General features: G+C 54.9%; 1 protein-coding gene across 2 annotated transcripts in view; it reads right to left on the bottom strand.

Annotated features, from left to right (window-relative positions):
- LOC111152767 (GINS complex subunit 2) overlaps positions 1-11,308 on the bottom strand; it is a 29,671-nt gene extending 18,363 nt beyond the window's left edge. For both annotated transcript variants that reach the window (XR_002640944.1, XM_022511390.1), the window contains exons 1-3: positions 11,146-11,308; positions 10,498-10,612; positions 2,407-2,506 (exon numbers count right to left, since the gene is read on the bottom strand). Coding sequence is in view for 1 of the 2 variants with exons in the window: in XM_022511390.1 (XP_022367098.1) it covers positions 2,407-2,506; positions 10,498-10,612; positions 11,146-11,235 (305 nt within the window). In the remaining variant the exon portion in view is untranslated. The remainder of the gene's footprint in view (positions 1-2,406; positions 2,507-10,497; positions 10,613-11,145) is intronic.
- Between the last annotated feature and the right edge of the window lie 10,819 nt (positions 11,309-22,127).

Below are 22,127 nucleotides of genomic sequence, written 5' to 3' on the forward strand. Positions count from 1 at the left end.
ACCAAAACAACTCTGCCACGATGCACACCGCCGTCTGCGCTCACATTAAGCAGCTCACGGCAGCCACGACGCCAACTTCAGAGGACAAGCACGGAATCGGACATCCTCCTCCCGGGGTGACCGAGTGTTCTGTGCTGCAGAATCTCCATCTTGAAGGAACCTGCTCCAAGGGCTGGCTAGGAGGTCACGATTGCCGTTGCTCTGTCATTGACCCAAGGGCTTACACCCCACGGGGAAAGACAACAGCTCCGTGCCGGGCTCTGAGCTCCGCATTCAGGGCACTTCTATGCTCCCAGCACACTCTGAAGGAAGTACCACGTCATTCCGCAGAGGAAACAAAGGTCCACTTACAGAAACCACAGGCTAAACTGCAAATTAGTATAAACCGAGCGTCCCACCACCCAGTGAATTCTGGGTAAAAGTCTGAACAGGAGTCCACGAGGGTCAGTGCGACAGCCGTCCTGTGGTGAGCTGCGTTTTGGATCCTTCTAGGCCATTCTAGTGTTTTGTTTTGTTTTGAAGGAAGCTCACACCCAGCGTGGAACCCAGTGTGGGGCTTGAACTCATAACCCGGAGGTCAAGACCTGAGCTGAAACCAAGAGTCAGACGCGCAGCGGACTGAGCCGTTCAACTAAGCTTTGAAGGAAAAGACAAAACCCAAGATGAAAGCAGAAGCTAACATGGCCCATCGCCGGGCACGCTGGGAGAGCGGAAACGGCCTCTCTCCCTGTGAGAACAGCTCGTGCTGAGCAGCAGGGAGTCCAGGGCTACAAGCTACATGGCGGTTATACTTAGGAGCTACGTAGCGGGTTATACTTAGGATCCAAACATTTGCGTCTGATACTCTGAACAGCACGCTCAGGAACGAAGGACCGTCGATTTGTTAACTGACACGCAGGACAAAGGTGAACGTGGGTCCCTCGGCCAAAGGAGCTACAAAGGATCACAAAACCGAAGTTCCGACAGGAACTGCACGCGTAAGATCCTGAACCCCCAAAACTGAAGGTGAACAGGCCCCGCACCTCTGCCGCCACGTCTTCCCTTCCAAGTCCCGCCGCCACAGAAGGCTCTCCGCTTCGTCCAACGACACGCCCCAGCCAGCCACCGTCCCCAGGACACGCAGCCGCAGAGCAACAGCCTCAGCTCCCTGACGCCCTACCTGGCCTACATCAACCCCAACCGCTCTGCTCGCCCAAACATGTGTGCCCGTTCACGCGTCCCCACTTCTCCCCACAGTGTCCTCTTCTGTGGTGAATCTTCCCTCCTCCAAGCCCGGGATCCCTTCAATGACACCGTCAGGCACTAGGGCTGCATCCCGACATGACCTAACAGCGGGGACACAGAGAAGCTCAAGCAGGCTTCGTGCCCAGCATGGACGCTGACACAGGGCTCAAGTGCACAAGCCCGAGACCATGACCTGAGCCAAAAATCAAGAATCAGACACTTCACCGACTGAGCCACCCAGGCGCGCCAGTCCACGCCCTTTAGAACTTGGGGGGGGTGGTGCGGGCAGCCCGACTAGTGATTAGAAGATTACTGGTGACAAAAGGCGCGGGGGCTACAGAGCTCCCAGGAGGACAGGCACCCTTAACCTGTGACAGAGCTCCAGTCAGGCAGAGCCAAAGGACGAACAGACAACAGATGGACAAACTGGACAGAGGACACAGTGTATGAAAGCCTGGAGGACCCTGGTATGTGGAAGGGGAAGAGGCCGATGTGGCCCTGGAACCCAGAGCGGCAGGGGGAAAACCCGTCGGAGCCACAGAGAAAGGCAGAGGGAGTCCGGCTAGGCAGAGCCCCGCATGCCGCCATGAGGACCACGGCCATGACCCTGCACAGGCTCCAAGGAACAGATGAGCCACGTGGCAGCCCCATCTTTAAAAGTCCACTCTGGCTGCAACGTGGAGGAGGAATCAAAGCCAGTGGGGAGCCCGAACTGAACACGGGGAAGCAGGACACTGCTGCCCCACACGTGCTGCCACCATGGGCTTTCATCACGGCCAGGGCTCGGAGCAAGTGTGAGCCTCTGGCCTTTCCTGTGAAACACATGCCAGAACTCACATGCGCATAGCGAAGACCAGAGGGTAAAGCCTCGCCAGTGAAACAGAGCTGCGGTTAAGCAGAAGGTTAGAGAGGATAACGGAGACTCACCACTGTCCAGGGTCAAGCAATAGAGCGGCGAGGAATTCCCTAGGAGCAGGAGGGCTGGGAAGGGAAGGACAGATGGGAGAGCCCAGGCAAAAGGGTGCGAGCGCACGAGCGCCTCCCGGGTTACCGACCCAGGAGCTGGGGGCCGGGACAGCCCTCACCTTGGAGTTGAACATGGAACAGGAAGGAGAGACAGGGTCAGGGATGAGTGTCAGGAGCTCTACCTCCCACGTGGCTCTGCGGAGGGGATGCACTTACTGATTCAGCAGGAGTTTGGTAAGTTCCATGTAGTAAGGGCTGGGCATGGGGGTGAAGGTTTCTTCCTGTCGTTCATGATCCCTGATCTTCTCCAACTTCTCTGAAATTGAGAAATGTATACATTTTACTATCACCACACCCAAATATTTGTTGAAGCTTTCCAGATTTACCAAGTGTCTCTATTACCTATTGGATCAACTAACTAATCAAAGAGAAAACACTTTTTTTAACTCTTTTCTTTTTTAAAATTTTATTTATTTATTTGACAGAGATCACAAGCAGGCAGAGAGGCAGGCAGAGATAGAGGAGGAAGCAGGTTCCCCGCTGAGCAGAGCCCGATTCGGGACTCGATCCCAGGACCCTGAGATCATGACCTGAGCTGAAAGCAGAGGCTTAACCCACTGAGCCATGCAGGCACCCCAAGAGAAAACACTTTTTTGGAATAACATATCACTAGATGATTCAGGGCCGATTTCCTCAAAAGTTTCTCTTATTGGGGGGGCACCTGGGTGGCTCAGTTGGTGAGACGTCTGCCTTCGGCTTGGGTCATGATCTCAGGGTCCTGCATCGGGCTCCCTGCTCAGCGGGGGGCCTGGTTCTCCCTCTCTGCCTGCCGCTCTGCCTGCTTGTGCTCTCTCTGTCCAATAAATAAATAAAATCTTAAAAAAAAAAAAAGTTTTGCTTATAGAAGTTGGTAATTTCTTGTTGGCATTGGTGTGCCTGGGTGGCTCAGTGGGTTAAGCCTCTGCCTTCAGCTCAGGTCATGATCTCAGGGTCCTGGGATCGAGCCCTGCATCGGGCTCTCTGCTCCGCAGGGAGCCTGCTTCCTCCTCTCTCTCTCTCTGCCTGCCTCTCTGCCTACTTGTGATCTCTGTCAAATAAATAAATAAAATCTTAAAAAAAAAAATTCTAGTTGTGTTGCTGCTCTGGCCTGCAGGATATATTACTGGAGAAACTGTGTCGGAGTCAGAAGTTCTTTTCTAGGGGAAAGAGACAGCATTCTCTCTTTGATACAAAAGGTGATGAAAGTAACCAGTGACTGAAGAAATTTACTTATACACCCCTGAACCCTTGTTCAGAGGGAAGCAAGAGGACATAAACCGCAGCCCCTCTAGCCTGTGGGTGAGACACGGATCACAGAGGGCCTGAGCCCAGCATCTAGAACCCTGCAGTGGAGTCCCAATTCCATCCAGCAGCAGGTCCCCTCTCTCTCTCTCCTTGTCTCATGGGTCTGAGAAAGTCCTGGATCTGGACTGGCCACCGAAGCTGAGGGACACACACACAACCGTGCTGGGGGTGGGGGGAGCAGGCTTTCAGCGCTGGGCCCCCTCCTCAGGGGCCCTTGGTGCCATGCCAAACCCAACCTACTGCCCTGCTCCATTCACGCTCCCGCTCTTACCCGATGCCCTTCTGAGAGCCTGCACGCCCCTGCCAGCTGCCAGAACACCGCACCTCCACACTTGTCCCCGTGCGCAATGGACACCCCTCCAGGTGTGTTCTGGAACTCCTCTCCGACCAGCAAAGAACACCACCCCAGCAGCTGTCTCTCACTCGAGCTGGTTGTGCCTCAGTACTTAACCGTCCCATCAGCTCCCTGCAACGTCTTCCACCTGAAGAAAATCCTAGGGGCACCTGGCTCAGTCGGTTGAGCGCCTGACTCTTGATTTCAGCTCAGGTCATGATCTCAGGGGCCTAGAATCCAGCCCCGAGTCAGGATCCCCAATAAGCAGCGAGTCGTCTTCTCTCCCTCTGCCCCTGGTTCATGTGCTCTCTCCCTTGCTCACTCGGTCTCTCAAATAAATAAAATCTTTAAAAAAATAAAAAATAAATAAATATGGGTGCCTGGGTGAATCAGTTGGCTAAGCACCTGCCTTTGGCTCAGGTCATGATCCCAGGGTCCTGGGATCCAGCCCCGCATCGGGCTCTCTGCTCAGTGGGCAGCCTGCTTCTCCCTCTCCCACTGCCCCTCCCCACCAGCTCACGCTCACTCTGCTGTCTCCTTCTCAATAAACACATATTTTTTTAAAGATTTTATTCATTTATTGGACAGAGAGAGACCACGAGAGAGGGAACACAAGCAGGGAAAGTGGGAGAGGGAGAAGCAGGCTTCCCACTGAGCAGGAGCCTGATGTGGGGCTGGATCCCAGGACCCCAGGATCATGACCTGAGCTGAAGGCAGATGCTCAACAACGGAGCCACTCAGGTGCCCCTCAATAAATAAAATCATTAAAATAAATAAATAAGGGACACTTGGGTGGCTCAGTCGGTTAAGCATCTGCCTTCACCTCAAGTCATCATCCCAGGGTCCTGGTATCAAGTCCCACATGGTGGGGGCGGCCTTGCTCAGTGGGGAGCCTGCTGCTCCCCCTACTTGTGTCCTGACAAATGAGTGAATAAAATCTTTTAAAAAAACTGCTTAAATAAATATAAATAAATAAATAAAACCTTACTAAGTAAAACATGTCAGAGAAAGACAAAGGTCATATGATTTTACTCATATGTGGAATTTAAGAAACAAAACAGAGGATCATAGGGAAGGGAAAGTAAAGTAAGACGAAATCAGAGGGTGAGACAAACCTTAAGACTCTTAGCTACAGGAAACAAACTGCGGGCTGCTGGAGAGGAGGTGGGTGTGGGGACGGGGTGATGGGCAGTGAGGAGGCCACAGGATAGATGAGCACTGGGTGTTCCACGCGCCTGATGAACACCGACCTCTACCTCGGAAGCTACTACTACACTATGTTAATTAACTGAGTTTAGATAAAAAATTTTTTAGATTTAAAAAATAAAAATTTTAAAGATTTTTTTGAGAGAGAAAGAACGAGAGAGAGAGAGAGAGAGAGAGAGAGAGTCTGAGAAGGGGGAGGGTCAGAGGGAGAAGCAGACTGCCCGCCAACAGGGAGCCTGATATGGGGCTCGATTCCAGGACTCCAGGACCATGACCCAAGCCGCAGGTAGTCGCTCAACCAACTGAGCCACCCAGGTTTCCCTAAAAAATAAAATCTTAAAAAAAAAAACCTCCCAATGCCAGCTACCAAATCATCATTTTTTAAAGATTTTATTTATATATTTGACAGAGACCCAGCGAGAGAGGGAACACAAGCAGGGGAAGTGGGAGAGGCAGAAGCAGGCCTCCCGCTGAACAGGGAGCTCAATGCAGGGCTCGATCCCAGGACCCCAGGATCATGACCCGAGCCAAAGGCAGATGCTCAACGATGGGAGCCACCCAGATGCCCCCAAACCATTTTTTCAAAAGTTAACTTCCTTTCTTCGACCACTCGAGTGGGTGTCTGTCCATCCCCCTGACCCACGCCAGTCAACGCCAGGGCCCACAACCTCTGCTCAGCCACGCCCAGTGGTTCCATCTCTCCTCGACCATAACCATTCGTCCTTGACCTCAAAAAGATGACTCCTTGGAGGATATCTATCACTTGATTTCCGGAACGCCACCCTGAGTTCTCACCTGGATACCTCTGGGCCGTCCTGACTGTGCTCAGCACTGTGGTACAGAGCTCAGACCCCGCCCGCTTTACCGCCTAAACCCACACCCCACGCGATGTCCTCCCGCTTCATTTCAATACCATCAGCGCACTCGTGAGGACTTCACACTTGCATGTCCCCAAGTAAGCCCCTTCACCGACTTCCTGACCAAACACTCCGGCCCACGCCCCTTCCACCCGGGTATCTGCTAGGCACCTCCGGGGTGACAGGGCCAAACCCCAGCTTCTGGTCCCTCCCCCAGCCCTCATGCTCCTACAGCCTCCCCGGCCCAGGAGGCAGCAACTCTGTGTCTTTCCACAGTTCAGGCCAGCGACCCCGCCTGTCACTCTTCAGTCTCCTCTCAGATCCCATGGTCTGTCCTTCAGCAAATCCTGCGGATTCTCCCTTCAAAACACACCGAGATGGGGCGCCTGGGTGGCTCAGCAGGTTAAGCCTCTGTCTTCGGCTCGGGTCATGATCTCAGGGTCCTGGGATCGAGCCCCACATCAGGCTCTCTGCTCAGCCGGGAGCATGCTTCCTCCTCTCTCTCTCTCTCCCTGCCTCTCTGCCTACTTGTAATCTCTGCCAAATAAACAAAATCTTTAAAACAAACAAACCAACAATAACACACTGAGACTCCAATCATGGGAGCCATCCTCCAGCAGCCGGTCACACTACTCGCGGCCTGGAAACTCCCCGCTGCCCTCTCCCCACACACACCTTCTCCACACAGTTGGCAGGTTCCTTCCTAGCATCTAAGTCAGAGCATGAAACAGCGCCTGCGATGAATCCAACAGACTGATGTCACCCGCACAGGCCAGATGTGCAACTGGGAGCTCTCCCACGTCTCCAGCGGGATCAGAATAGCTCATCCACTCTGGAGGGCCGGGAGGCAGTCCTTACACAGCCAAGCACGGTCTGCCCTATGACCCGGCGTATTTACCCAAGAGAAGTAACAAGTATCGGGACGCCTGGGTGGCTCAGTTGGTTAAGCGGCTGCCTTCGGCTCAGGTTATGATCCCAGCGTCCTGGGATCGAGTCCCACATCGGGCTCCTTGCTTGGCAGGGAGCCTGCTTCTCCCTCTGCCTCTACCTGCCACTCTGTCTGCCTGTGCTCGCTCTTGCTTCTCTCTCTATGTCAATAAATAAATAAAATATTTTAGAAGTAACAAGTATCCACAAGCCGACCTAGACGGGAATGTTCCCAACAGCCTCACTAGCCACAGCCAGAAATGGGAAGCCGTCAAGCAGCCGGAGGCCAAAGAACGGGTGACTCGGCTGGGAAGGGCGCCGCGAGTGACACGGCGCTGGGCGGCAGAAGACTGTGTAGCGCTACCTGTAGCCACAGGAATGATCCCAAAGCCAGTGCCAGCGCTGCTTCTGGGGGGCTCAGTGTTGAGCACCCGATCCGTGATTTCAGCTCAGGTCATGTTCTCTGGGTCATGGGGTGGGGGGCTCCGCGCTCAGTGGGGAGTCTGCTTAGAGATCCTCTCCATCTGCCCTTCCCCCACTCACAAGGGTGCACTCCCCCAAATCCACAAATCTTAACAAAAAAAAAAAAACAAATACAAAAACAAACCAGGGACGCCTGAGTGGTTCAGCTGGTTAAGTGTCTGCCTTCAGCTCCAGTCATGACCCCAGGGTCCTGGGATGGAGCCCCAAGTTGGGCTCCCTTGCTCAGTGGGGTCTGCTCTCCCTCTCCCTGTCGCTCCCCCTGCTTGTGCTGTCTAATAAGTAAGATCCTTAAAAACAGGGCACCTGGGGGGCTCAGTGGGTTAAGCCTCTGCCCTCAGCTCAGGTCATGATCCCAGGGTCCTGGGATCGAGCCCCACATCGGGCTCTCTGCTCAGCGGGAACCTGCTTCCTCCCTCTCTCTACCTGCCTCTCTGCCTGCTTGTGATCTCTGTCAAATAAATAAATAAATCTTAAAACAAACAAACAAAAAACCAGAGTCAGAGAAGTCAAGAGACAAAAACAGACTTACTAGGTGACTCCATTCACAGGACCAAAGCAGGCAGAGCCCCCTGGCACAGCAGAGGGCGGCCGGCTCTCGGCCACGCTCTACAGACCAGCCAGTGAAGCTTCAGCACTGCCCACGCAGCGTGACCCTGGCCGTGAGAAAGCTCGGGCTCGCTCTCCCCACTTTTCTGACTGACCTGCGAGGAGACAGGCTCTTGCCCCCATCACCTTCAGCGTGGACGGGCCAAACCGCCAGAAGGAGATGTCGCGCTAACAGCCAGACCTGGCGGGGCTCCCTGCCAGAGCCCCTCAGCGAAAGGACTGGGAGCTTCCCTTTGCTGCAGACGTGCCAGGGCCACCGCCCACCACTTTTCGGACCAGAAGGGGAAAATGCCCAAGCGGTCCTTCTGAAACTGTATTTCAAGGCCTAGTTCATAGTGTCCCTGCTTTTTTTTTTTTTCTTAGAGATTTCATTTATTTAATAGAGAGCAAGAGAGAGAGATAAAAAGAGAGAAAGCACAGGTAGAGGGATCTGCAGGCAGAGGGAGAAGCACGCTGCTCGCTGAGCAGGGAGCCCGATACAGGACTCGATCACAGGACCCTGAGGTGATGACCTGGGCAAAGGCAGACGCTTAACGGACTCAGCCACCCAGGGGTCCCAAAATGACATTGCTTCCAGGGAAGAGGTACCCCCAGCAGATTCCCAGTTGGGAGTGGATCATCAAAATCACTCAGAGGCTTTTCAAATGCTACATTCCCCTCCCCATTCCTAGTAAAATCAATGTTCCTTTGCTATAATAAGCCACTTTCGTCTCCGAGATAGGAAGATTGGGAAGGCTCAGGATAAAGTCTGTCTGCACTGCTGATACATTATTTTCTATTTTAAAGATCTAAGAGAGTCCTTGTGCACAGGAGTGGTGGGGAGAGGCAGAGTTAGAGGGAGAAGCAGACTTGCCGGTCAGCACTGAGTCCACCTTAGGGTTTGATCCCAGGACCCTGAGATCATGACCTAAGCCAAAAACAGACACTTAACCAACTGAGCTACCCAGGTGCCATCATTTTATTACTGATGCCCAATTAATGCACCATACCATTCACTCATTTAAAATGTACAATTCAGGGGCACCTGGGGGGCTCAGTCGTTAAGCATCCACCTTCGGCTCGGGTCATGGGATCTATCCCCACATCAGGCTCCCTGCTCGGCCAGAAGCCTGCTTCTCCCTCTCCCACTCCCCTTGCTTGTGTTCCTTCTCGCTGTGTCTCTCTCTGTCAAATAAATAAAATATTTTAAAAAATAAAAGAAATAAAATGTACAATTCAGGGGTGCCTCGGAGGCACGGTCCATTAAGCATCCAACTCTTGGTTTCGGCTCAGGTCATGATCTCAAAGTCATGGGACAGAGCCCTGCATCAGGTTCCGAGCTCATTGCTGAGTCTGCTTTAGATTCCCTGTCCCCCCAGCTTTTGCTCCCTCTAAAATAAATAAATCTTAAAAAAAAAAAAAAAAGTACAGTTCAATAGTTCTTAGTACACTCAGGGCCGTAGGTGATCTTCATGCCTTTTCTTTCACTTAGCACGTGTCCTAAGTTCATTGACCTGCAGCCCGGGCAGGACGTCATTTCTTCACGCGGCTGACTAGTACTCCCTGGTTTGGATGACGCCTTGCTTTCATGTGTTCTGCGTACTGTGAAGGCTCTGCTCCTTAACATGCTATACATGGGGCTCAAACTTAAAACCCTGAGGTCATTCACGACCCTAAGGTCCAAGGTTGTGTGCTGTCCTGAGGCAGACAGACACCCCGATATAATTATTTTTAAATGTTAAAAAAAATGCTTCTTCAAAGTCCTACACTATTTTTAATTTTATTTTTATTTTAATTTTTAAGATGTTATTTATTTATTTGACTGAGAGAGAGAAAGCATGACCAGGAGGCAGAGGGAGAGGAAGAAGCAGGCTCCCTACTGAGAAAGGACACCCCCCCCATGTGGGCTCAAACCCAGGACCCTGGGGTCATGATCTGAGCCAAAGGCAGATGCTTAACCCACTAGGCTACCCAGGTGCCCCACATGCACTTAATTTTATTTTTTTAATTTTTTTTCAAAAGATTTTTATTTGGGACACTTGGGTGGCTCAGCGGGTTAGGCGGCTGCCTTTGGCTCAGGTCATGATCCCAGGGTCCTGGGATCGAGCCCCGAACGGGCTCCCTGTCCCTCTGCCCCTCCTCCAGCTTGTGCTCTCTTGCTTGCTCACTTTCAACTAAAATCTTAAAAAAAAAAAAAGATTTTTATTTGAGAGAGAGCGCGCGCGCAAGAGCAGGGAGGAGAGGCAGGCTCTGCGCAGAGCAGGGAGCCCAACGTGGGGCTCATCCCAGGCCCTGGACCATGACCCCGGACGGCAGACGCTTAACCAACCGAGCCACCTAGGCGCCCCAATATTCTTGATTTTAAAGCAAGCTGGAATATCTTAAAACCAAAATCTGAGCGACATTTGGTACGGACGCCTCAAACCGACACGACGTAGTCACAGTGGCGCGCAGACTAAGGTCACGCTCCAGCCGCCCCGACCTTCGGCGGACCAGCGGGTGACGCGGAGCGCCAAAGGCCGGGCTCGCGCCCCGGGAGACTGTCACGCGCCCGCCCAGCCCGGTCCTCACCCACGTCCATCCACTCGGGCGGCAGCAGCCGACACTTCTGCCTCTGCTTCAGGTTGATGGCCAGCCACAGCGGCACTCGCGCCGGTAAGCCCGGCTGGAAAGGCCCCAGGTCCCCCTGCGGAAGGGAAACCCAGTCCGGGTGAGACCACACGCGACCAGACGCCCTGCGGGCCCCGCGGCCGTCCCACCGGGGGCAGGCGCTGCGGGAGCTGGACCCGAGGGAAAACAAAGTCCGGCCGCGGGCGCAGGCCCAGGGAGGCCGCCCAGAGCCCGCGGTCCCGACCCGAGCCGGCCTCACCGCACACCTGGCCGGCCCACCTGAGCCCTGTTTCCCGCCCCGAGAAGCGCCGAGACGCCGGCCACCTGGTCCTCCCCGCGTCCGCCCCCCGCCCCCTCGGCGTCTCCACCCCCGGTTCTCACCCAGCCCCCACCCCGTGCTCCGCGACCGCCCTGACCTCCCCGTACCCCCCCACTCGGGGTCGCCCCCCAGCCCTCCAGCGACCGCTCTGCCTCCCCCGTCAGGGACTCCCCCGACCCCGACCCCACGGCGGGTCAGAGGCCGGGCGGGGGTCCGCGGACGTCCCCGCCCCCCACGACCGCCTCCCCGCGCCCGGCCGCGAGAGGCAAATGGCCGGCCCCTGCCCTCACCCCGATGAGGTAGATCTTGTCTAGGCTGAAGTTGGGGATTACGGTGACCAGCTCCTTCTCGGCCAGAAACTCCACCTCCGCCGCGTCCATGCCGGCCACAGCGACCCGCCCGGGACCCGTCGCCGCCGGCGGCCCCTCACTAGCCGCGGCGTGAGGGTCGGCACCGCCGCCGCAACTTTCCCGCCAACGTGCCGGCCCGCCCCCGCCCGGCGGAAGAAGCCTATAGCAACAGGCCGACGCACAGGCCAGCCAATAGCAACGCGACGCTCTCCCCGTGGCGGCGGGAGGCGGGGACCATGGCCTCTTCAAGCGCACGGATTGGCAAACGTCAACGAGGCCGAGCAGACCACGCCCCATAGCGTCCGCTCTCGGTCCTCCTCTCGACAGGCCCGGGCCCCGCCCCTCCCGCGGCCCGGCCCCGCCCCCGCCGCGGTCCTCTCGTGGGCGGGGCACCGCCCCGTGCACCTGGCGCTGTCCGCCCGGCTGGCGCTGTCTCCACCCTTGCGTGTCCCTTCGCCAGTCCCGGGCGCCTACACGGAGTCAGGGTGGGGGTGCAGTCCGGGGCACGTGGGCACTGGGTCCTGCACCGGGCCACGAGTCAATGCATTTATGCTTAGGTCAGGGCCGCGGAGGCCTTGCTTGCCTTAACCTCGCCATCTTCGCCTCCGTACACCTGGCTGGAGTCTGTAAAGAGACACCCCGCCCCACGCACCCCTTCCGATTCAAACCCCGAGTGTGTGGTTTGGCCCGCCCCGCAGCTGGCTCAGGAAGGGGCAGGTTCTCAGAGCTGCCGCGCCAGCTGATGCGCCGCTCTGTCTGCCCCGCCACTCGGGGGGGGCTCACGCCCTCTCCTGGGTCGGAGCCCCCCGCGGGCTGTGGGCGTTGACATGCGTACCGCCGGGTGGCTCAGGGGGTTAAGCCTCTACCTTTGAGTCAGGTCATTGTCTCAGGGTCCTGGGATCGACTCCCACATCATGGGGCCCCCTGCTCAGCATGGAGCCTACTTCTCCCTCTGCCCCGCCACCCGCTTGTGCTCTCTCTCTCTCTCTCTCTCTCTCAAATAAATAAAAATTTTAAAAAAGAGAAGAAAGAAACGTGCACACTTCTGGAGAATTCTAAGTCAGGGGTCTGGGGCGAGGACAGAAAACAATTTTAACCAGGGCCAGAAGGCTTCCTGGGCGTGAAGCCGCTCCGTGTTAGGGACAAGCAGTGGCTGAATTTGAACACTTCATCATTCTGCCCTGTGAAAAAAACACAGGAGATGGAGGATTCCAGGGTTCTGAATCCCCACAGGAAAGCTGGCCCACCCCAGATCACCCCATGCATCCTCCCTAAGCCCCCAGAAACCTGCCCCCCTGTAAGGCTGTTGGAGAGATGAAATAAAGCCATAATTAAGTTCTGCCCACTCACATGGCCTAGAAAGGCAATGTCTGCTATTTATCTGAACTGGAAATCACCTTCATTGTGTGCCATTTATGAAGACTAATATAAAGCCTCACCAGCCCCGTGCGTGGAGCCAGTGGCTGTTTTAAGTCCTCTCTCCACCCAACATGGGTCTCTAACTCATGGCCCCCAGATCAGGAGTCACATGTTCTACCAACTGAGCCAGCGGGGCGCCCCGGAGGGAACCGCTCTTGGTCTTGGGATCCTGAGTTCAAGCCCTTCATTGAGTGTGGAGATCACGTGAAGAAAACAGAAAAGGAAAAGAAAGAAAAGGTCCGTCTGGATGCGGTGTGACGGAGGGCCAGTGATGACTTTGAACGTCCGTCTCCTCATCAGCAGACGAGGTAGGAATGAGAAGGAGCCTGGGTTGTCTGGGGAGGGGGAGACGCTGCAAGCCTGGTGTCCCCTAAAATAGAAGCTCCCTCCAGCATCTGTAGACCACGTGTGCCAGCTCGTCTGGGTTTTGACTGATAGCGGAATGTTTTCTTGACTGGCAAATATTTGTGTTCCCGAATTGGCGAGGCTTGCCTCCCTGCTTTCCATAGCCCGGAAGAGAGCAAACGAAAAGAGCTAGTAGGAAAGCCCGGGTTCCGAGAGGCCATGCGTGGTGGGATGAGTAGGAGAACTAGCCGAGCCCAGTGTCCACATTACCCGAGTGTCCTTGTCCCTGTCTGTGAAGTGGGGGCAGCGTGGCTGCTTGCCTCTGTGGGCTGTTGAGAGAGCAAGACGTGTGCAGTGTTGCACACTGCAACAAGATGGTGCCTTGGAGCCCCAAACGAGAGCAAATGTCAGGGGGACCTGGAGGCTCGTTAAATGTCTTTCCATTCCCCGAGGTGTCACTCACAATAGCTGAAGGGCGCAAACCACTCAAATGTCCCTCTGTTGTGGGACGGATAAACAAAATGCCGTCTCCACACAGTGCGGAATATACCCCACCACAAATGGGGACAAAGCGCGGATTCGTGCTACAGTGTGGATGGGTCAGAAAACATGACGCTACGTGGAAGAAGCCAGTCACAGAAGACCACATATGACGAGTCCATTTATATGAACGATCTAGAAACTAGATGAGATGTAGAGATAGAAACTAGATTCCTGGGGCGCCTGGGTGGCTCAGTGGGTTAAGCCTCTGTCTTCGGCTCAGGGTCCTGGGATCGAGGCCCGCATCGGGGGCGGGGGGGGGGTCTCTGCTCAGCGGGGAGCCTGCTTCCTCCTCTCTCTCTGCCTGCCTCTCTGCCTACTTGTGATCTCTCTCTCTCTCTCTCTGTCAAATAATAAATAAAATCTTTAAAAAAAGAAAGAAAGAAAGAAACTAGATTCCTGGTTGCCCAGGCCAGGGAGAGGGGAGTAGCTGTTCAGGGGTATGGGGTTTCTTTTAGGGGTGATGGAAATGTTTTGGAACTAGAGAATGCTGGTGTTGCACAGCTCTGTACATATACTAAAAAACACTGACTTGTAGACCTTAAAAGGGTGAGTTTGTGAATTATTCCCCAATGAAGCTATCATGTAAAATGCCCTTCCCTAAGCTCCAGATTTAGATTTTCTGACTCAGTGACCACACACATGTAACTGGCTCCCAGGAGGATTTTATAATTGGGAAAATTGGGGATTGAAGGGATTTGTCCCAATCCGGTCCAGCGGTGAGCCACACTTGAGATCCAGAGAAGACTTCCACATGCCCCCCATCATGCCTGGTCTCCGGAGGTCGGGGAGGCAGGACCCAGGTGAGGGGACATGAAGGGCACAGGACCAGCCCAGAGGGGTGTGGTGGAGGTGAGCTGTTGTTTCAGACGAGGTGGTCAGAGCACTCACACCACTGTCCCCCGTTGTAAGAAACGCCTCCCCTAGAAGAAGGGAATGACCCACGCGGTGATGAATTAAGACCTGGAGACGAAGTAAGTGGGGATGAAGGGACGACCTCACTGTGCAGAAGATTTACAAACGACGCACATAGAGACTCTGACCTCAAAAGGTGACCCAGTCAGAGGCACGTGCAGTTCTTGATGTTGGGGTCCTGAGTTTGAGCCCCATGTTGGGGGTAGAGTTTACTTAAAAAAAAATAGTGACTCTGGGGCTGCCTGGGTGGCTCAGTGGATAAGTGTCTGCCTGGGGCTCAGGTCACGATCCCGGGGTCCTGGGATTGAGCCCTATGTCAGGTTCCACACTCTGCGGGGAGTCTGATTCTCCCTCTGCCTGCTGCTCCCCCTGCTCTCTCTCTCTCTCTCTCTCTCTCTCTCTGTCAAATAAATAAAATCTTTTTTTAAGATATTTTATTTTTTTTTAATCTTTAAATTATAAATTTAATTATTTATTTATTTATTTGACAGACAGAGATCACAAGTAGGCAGAGAGGCAGGCAAAGAGAGAGAAAGGAGGAAGCAGGCTCCCTGCTGAGCAGAGAGCCCGATGTGGGGCTCAATCCCAGGACCCTGGGATCATGACCTGAGCCGAAGGCAGAGGCTTTAACCCACTGAGCCACCCAGGCGCCCAATAAATAAAATCTTTAAAATAAATAAATGAAAATGAAGAAGAATGTGGCATGTAACTCCCTACTTCTGAAGGATGGGCTGCCCTTAGCCACTTCCTTCCAAAGAGGACAGGTCGGGAATGGAGAAAAACAGAGTAACTTGACAGTGGAGAGACCTGACCAACACGACCTTGGGCAGGTGGCCAAGGTTACCACCAGCAGCAACAAGTCAAGGTGAGGGCATGCACCCCCGGCAAAATGGAGGAGAAGGGCTCTTGACCTCCTGAGCCTTCCTCCCAGAATCCACAGTCCCAGTCCTGTCCTGAGGAGCACATCAGACAGTGCCAGCAGAAGGACATTCTGCCAAGCTCCTGGCCAGCGTGTCTCAAAACTGTCGAAGTCGTCAAAAACAGAGTCTAAAACACTACCAAAGCCCGGAGAAGCCCGAGACATGAGGCCTGAGTGTATGTGCGATCTGGGAACAGAAAAAGGACATGAGGGAAAGCCTGAGGAAACGTGAATGAGGAATGGACTTTAGGTAATCATAGTACACAAAGGGGGCACCTGGGGGACCCTGTCCATTAGGCGTCTGCCTCGGTTTAGCTCATAATCCCGGGGTCCTGGGACCAACCCCTGTGTTGGACTCCCTGCTCAGTGGAGAGCCTGCTTCTCCCTCTCCCTCTACCCCTCGCCCCTCACTGGGTCATGTTCTCTCACTCTCTCTGTCAAATAAATAAAATTATAAATAAAAAGGATTCTCTCTGCCTCTCCCTCTGCCCCTCCCCCACTCACACACGTGCTGATGCTCTCCCTCCCTTGCTTTCTCAAATAAGTAAGTAAATAAATCAATAAAATCCTTATTAAAAAATTAAAAATAGGAGCACCTGGGTGGCTCAGTCGGTTAAACATCTGCCTTCAGCTCAGGTCATGAGCCCGGAGTCCCGGGATCAAGCCCTGCATCAGGCTCCCTGCTCAGCGGGGAGCGGGCTTCTCCCTTTCCTGCTGCCTGTCTCTCTGCCTACTTGTGCTTGTGCTCTCTCTCTGTCGAATAAATAAATAAAATCTTTTAAAAAAATAAAAAATAGAGGGGTGCCTGGCTGGTTCATTTGGGAGAACGTGTGACTCTTGATCTCAGGGCTGTGAGCTCAAGTCCTGCACTGGATGTAGAGATTACTTAAATAAATCAATTAATTTAAAAAAATTTTTAAATAGAACTACCATATGATCTAGCAATGACACTACGATTTACCCAAAGAATACAAAAACACCAATTGGAAGGGATGTATTTATAACAGCATTGTGCTCAATAGCCAAGCTGTGGAAGCCAACCACGTGTCCACGAGACTAATGAGCGGATGAGGAGGCGGTGGCGTGTACACACAACGGAACACTACTCGGCCGTGCAAAGAATGAAATCTTGCCATTTGCGGCGACACGGATGGAGCTAGAGAGTATACCGTGAAGTGAAATAAGTCAGAGAAAAGCGAATACTGATGATTTCACTCGTACGTGTAATCTAAGAAACAGAACAAATGAGCAAAGGGGAAAAGAGAGCGAAAAACCAAGAAACAGACTCTTAACTCTGGAGAACACAGGGCCGGGGAGGAGGGTAAGGGATGGGTAGCATGGGTGATGGGGACGATGGGGTGCCCTTGTCTAGAGGAGGACAGAGTGACGGGCGGAAGTGTTGAATCGCTGTCGCGCACCTGAAACTAACACCGCACTGTCTGTTAACTGGACAGGAAAGGGTCCTGCACCTGGGGCACCAGGGGGCGTCAGCTGGCTGGGCACCTGCCTTCGGCTCGGGTCATGATCCCGGGGTCCTGGGATGGAGACCCACGTGGGGCTCGCTGCTTGGCGGGGAGCCTGCCTCTCCCTCTCCCTCTACCATTCTCCTCCTTGTGCTCTCTGGTTCTCTCTATAGCTCTGTCAAATAAATAAATAAATAAATAAATAAATAAAATCTTAAAAAAAAAAAAGAGTCTTGCGCCTAAAAAAATAATAGTGTATCAAAATCAGTTCATTAATTTTGACAAACAGACCAGAGGAAGGTAAGATTAAGGGCAGGGGAACCTGGGTGGGCACTGTATGGGAACCCTCTGTATTATTATTTTTTTATTATAAGATTCTTTTTTTTTTAAAGATTTTTATTTATTTATTTGATAGAGACACACCAAGAGAGGGAGCACAAGGAGGGGGAGTGGGAGAGGGAGAAGCAGACTTCCCGCTGAGCAGGGAGCCTGATGTGGGGCTCCATCCCAGGACCCTGGGATCATGACCTGAGCTGAAGGCAGACGCCTAACGACTAAGCCACGCAGGCACCCCTCTCTGTACTATTTTTGCAACTTTTCTATAAATCTAAAGCTATTCTTTTTAACATTTTTTTAAATTTTATTTTTTTTGAGAGAGAGAGAGAGCATGCACATGAGTGGGGGGAGGGGCAGAGGGAGAGGGACCAGCAGACTCAGCGCTGACAGGAGCCCGACGCAGTGTTCCATCCCAGCACCCTGAGATCGTGACCTGAGCTGAAGTCAGATGCATAACTGACTGAGCCACACAGGCACCTCAAATTTAAAGCTATTCTGGGGAAAGGGGCACCTGGGTGGCTGGGTGGGTTAAGGCCTCTGCCTTCAGCTCAGGTCATGGTCTCGGGGTCCTGGGATTGAGCCCCGCATCGGGCTCTCTGCTCGGCAGGGAGCCTGCTTCCCCCTCTCTCTCTGCCTGCCTCTCTGCCTACTTCTGATCTCCGCCTGTCAAATAAATAAATTAAAAAAAAAAAAAAAAACTATTCTGGGGGGAAAAAAAGGTCTGTTAAAAAAAAGTCTTGGGGTGCCTGGCTGGCTCTGTTGGTGGAACATGTGACTCTTGATCTCGGGATCATGATTTCGAGCCCCACGTTGGGTGTAGAGATTACTTAAAAGAAAAATCTCTCCTCCAGGTTTCCGCAGGCCCCCACGCACTCCCATGGTTGAACCTACCGCCCCCTTCAGGACAGTCGGCACCGTGGTACTTTTGGTCACAGCTGCATTTAGGCGGGGTGGAAAGGGCACCTTGGCCTTCAGACCTTAAAGCCGCAATGACAGAGGTCAATGACAGACCTTTCTGCAATGCCAGAAGTGTCCTACCGCCGCCCCATCCAGTGGGGGGCCACTTAGCCCCGTGTGGAAACAGCATTTGAGGTGTCAGCCACTGCGTCGGGTCTGGGGTCCTGGGGCTTGGGCTGAGCACGTTGGGGCAGGACCTGGGGTCCAATCCGCAGAGTGTGTTCATTCCGCCATTGATTAGTTGACCTCCCAGTCTGCATCCCAGCCACGGGAGCCATGTCCTCATGTGCCAGTGGTCACTCCGGCCCACTGGGCCCCGCTGCTTGGGACGGCGGACCAGGGACGGCTCCTCTCTGGCGGCGGCCCACGACGAGGTGCGGTTCTCCCTGCAGAATGCGCTGGGCAAGCAAGGCGGGAAGGACCGGTGGGGGGTCAGCTCTCCGGGGCCTGTGAACAGGATCGTGAGCTCCACGGGAGGTCCTCTGGGGGATGCCGGTCAGGTCAGGGAGTGACAAGAATAGACTCACGTTCTAGGTACAAGAACTCTGGTGGCCGCGGTGGGCGTGGGCTGTGGTCCAGCAGCACAAGGCTGTGAGCGGAAGCCCAGGTGAGCCTTGGCCATGGCCTGGCCTCGGGCAGCCCCAGGGGTCCCAGAGTAGAGACTGTGTGAAACCAGAGCCCATAAACGTCCACCACGGCCCATAAAAGCCCGGCAGCCCCCAGGTGGCCAAGGGAGTTCCCCATCCACCTGTGGCTCCTGGCGGCCGCCCCTCCTGCAGGCCTGTGTGACCCTCCCCGCAGCTCACAGGGCTCCAGGGTTGGGTGGGGGCAGCCCTCCCACCAGCCACCCACGCACATCTCCGCGGAGCCAGGCGGGTGATCTCAAATGGGTCTGACATGGTGCGAATACACTCTTGTGTCTTTTTGCCATCTGCTGCTGTCATTAAAACATTACATTTCCATCTGCTTTCACACTTTTCTCCCCTCCCAGCCTCCCCTGCTGGAGGCACACAGCACGAATCCCTCGTCTTGTGGGCCGGAACGCTCCCGTGCCTCCTGGAACCTGGGAGCTTCTCCGGGACACGCCAGGACTGGGGCAAACCGGCCTTCTCGGGGGTCAGACCTGCTAAGGTTGGTCTACTTCCGCGTCGCCAGTGACCAGCAGCTCCGAGCCACACCTCGAGACCCACACTTGGCGGGGGGGGGGGGTCGGGGAGAGGGGGTGTCACTCACAACGCGCTTTTGTGGTTGCCTTTAATCGTATGCACGACTTCGGCATTAAGAGTAAATGAAAGATATAGTGCAGACCTCTGTGTCCGTTTCTCCCAGGGTGTATTCAAGGAAGAGCGGACTGAAGAAGGGGGAGTCAGGGAGCCGTGCTTTGGGCTCATAAGTCATCATTCCAGACCAGCCCTGAAGAGGCACCCACCCTACCCCCACCCCCTATATAAGCACCCTCTCCCCCCAAGACCTTTCATTGAAAAAGGAATTTGGCGGCCTCCATCCTGGCCGCAGACTTTTATTTTTTAAGTTTTTATTTTTAAGTAATGTCCACACTGAACGTGGGGCCTGAACTCATAGCTCCAAGGTCGGGAATTGCTGCTCCAGCGACTGAGTCAACCGGGGGCCCCGGACCTCCGGCGTGTTAGTCTGGGTTCTCCTCTCCAGCTCGTCTCTGGGCTCCGGTGGAAGACCCTGCCGGCACAGCATCCCGTGATGGGAGCAGACGCTCCCCCGTCAAGCGATAAGGCCCGCCCTCCGTCTGCGAGGTCTCTCGTGATTGACCCGAGACCACAATGCATTTGACCTTCACTGCCGGCCAGCACGCACCCACCGACCTTTGCCCCATGTTTTCCTTAGATAAACTGGAAGTATTTTCAGCACTTTGGAGACAGCCTTCGAGCTGCTAGTCCCCTGTCTTCTGGGTGTCGGCCTCACTGAAATAAATTCCTTTCTTGTTTTCCTACCACGGCGGGTTTTGTCAGCGGCGAGTGGCCGGCGAGGTCTGCCCGGGAGCCGGGACCAGACGCTCTTGCTTCCCTGCGCCCCGGGCTACGTCGTGAAGGGTCAAGTCCACGCAGGTGGCTGTGACCGCATGGGGGGGCCTGGTGGGTCTTCTCCGACGCGGCTGTGCTAACGTCCCCGCAAACATTCTGGAGGACTCTGGGTCCCATGCCACATGTTAGTCTGGGTTCGGCGTGTTCCCTCGTTTAATCTTCCCCCAAAGCCTAGTTATCATCCCCACTTGGAGATCAAGGAAACTGAGACTCAGGGACGCAGAGCACCTGTTCGAGGCCCCCTGCTGATAAACGGGGCACAGGGACTGACCGGGCTCAGGCTGGGAAGCAGGAATCCACCGTCAGTCCCAGACTCTGCCCCAGACTTCCAAAAACATAATCTGCGTGTGAACCAGATGCCCACCGGGGAGCAGCTTTAGGCGTGAGAAGCACTAGTGTAGTCCGGAACATTCCTCAGAGTGCATGGCACTAGGGGGAGGTAGCGGGTGCTCATCCATCCAAAGGGGGGGTACCCTGGTAGGGCGAGCTGGCCTTGAGAGTCCTCTGCCCGCCTGCTCCCACTCCCAAGAAAGCCCCAGTTGCTTGTTGTGCACGCTGGGCTCCCTAGCTCCCCCACACATATCCCTGGTGGATGGCTCTGGATACCCCACTCTCACCGCCCACTCCACGTTCATACCTTCAGTGTCAACGTAATCCTCAGGTCCCCGGGCATTGTCTCCACTCCCCAGCTGAGAACGGAGGCCCAGAGGGGTTGGTGACCAGCCTGATTGGAATGACTACCACGGACTGGCTGTCTGACCCCTGCCAGGTGCCAAGGAGGGATTTTACGGAGACTGTTTTACTGAATCCTCATCTCCCCATCTTATCCGCACTTTCCAGGTGAAAAGAAGGTTCAGAGAGGTTGAGTGACTTTCCGAAGTCACACAGTACAATGTGAGTCTTGCTGACCCCAAAGCCTTGCTCGTACCCACTCCCCCCTTCTTTCTGACAGCTCCTATGGGGGATGCTACAGCCGCAGTGGGGGCCTGCTGCCTTCGTGCAAGCCCTCCTAGGGCAAGAGCGTGCACTGAGCAAGCCCCCTCCGCCTCGGCCCTCCCTTGTGGGGACACAGAGCACGCTTGAAGGCAGAGGCTTAGGGACGGGTGCTGGGCCGTGTCATGGTGTTTGCTGCAGCTTGGGGATGCAGATGTCCCCAGGAAAGGTCTCTCTCCTGTTACTAAGGATGCTGGCTTCACCGAGGAGGAGGTCCTAGCTACAAGAAGCACAAAGCCAGGGACTGGCACGGACACCTTGGGCGCCGTGAGAGCAAGGAACCTCACTCTGCCCTGCGAGAAAGCCGGAGCCAGCTTCCTGGGACTGGGCGGCCTCTGACCAAGCCCCTCCTGCCTGGGCTCTAGCTCGCAGCCCTCTTGCTGTTGCCATGGGCACTAAAAGCCTGGGATGAAGCCGGGATTAGCCACAGCAGGTTGCTGAGTGGGCTGGAGGTCTCCGAGCTGTGCCGGGGGGAGCTGTGGGGCTCCTGCCACGCCCGGGCTTGTGGACCTAGTCGGTCTTCAGGGCTCATGCCCAGCCCCAGCCCTGAGGCCCAGCAACCCCCTGGTGCCCAAAGCGGGGGACTAGGGCCCCACGTGATAAGCAGGAACTGTGAATACACTCGTGTGGACAGCACCCTCATGGACAGCACCCTGGGGAGGGGCTGGCCACAACAGGAGACACACGAAGCCGCTGTGAACCCAGCTCCTCGCGGCCACCCACCCAAACACCAGGGCGCGGGCCATCGATGTTCGCTAACCTAAGCCGAGTTTGGGGAGCACGTGTCGCTGAGTCTCTCTGGGTTGCTACAAATGTTCTTTCTCACGTTTCCGGAGGTTGGGAAGTCTGAGATCGAGGCACGAGTACTCCAGCGTCTGGAGACAGCCTTCTTCCCGGGACGCAGCTGGCCATGACCTCTCATGGTGGGATGTCTCGGAGGTCTCTCTTGTAAGGGCACCACTCCATTCCCGAGGGCTG

Source organism: Enhydra lutris, unplaced genomic scaffold, assembly GCF_002288905.1.
Source record: "Enhydra lutris kenyoni isolate GAN:26980312 unplaced genomic scaffold, ASM228890v2 scaffoldscaffold30, whole genome shotgun sequence".
NCBI classification, from domain to species: domain Eukaryota; kingdom Metazoa; phylum Chordata; class Mammalia; order Carnivora; family Mustelidae; genus Enhydra; species Enhydra lutris.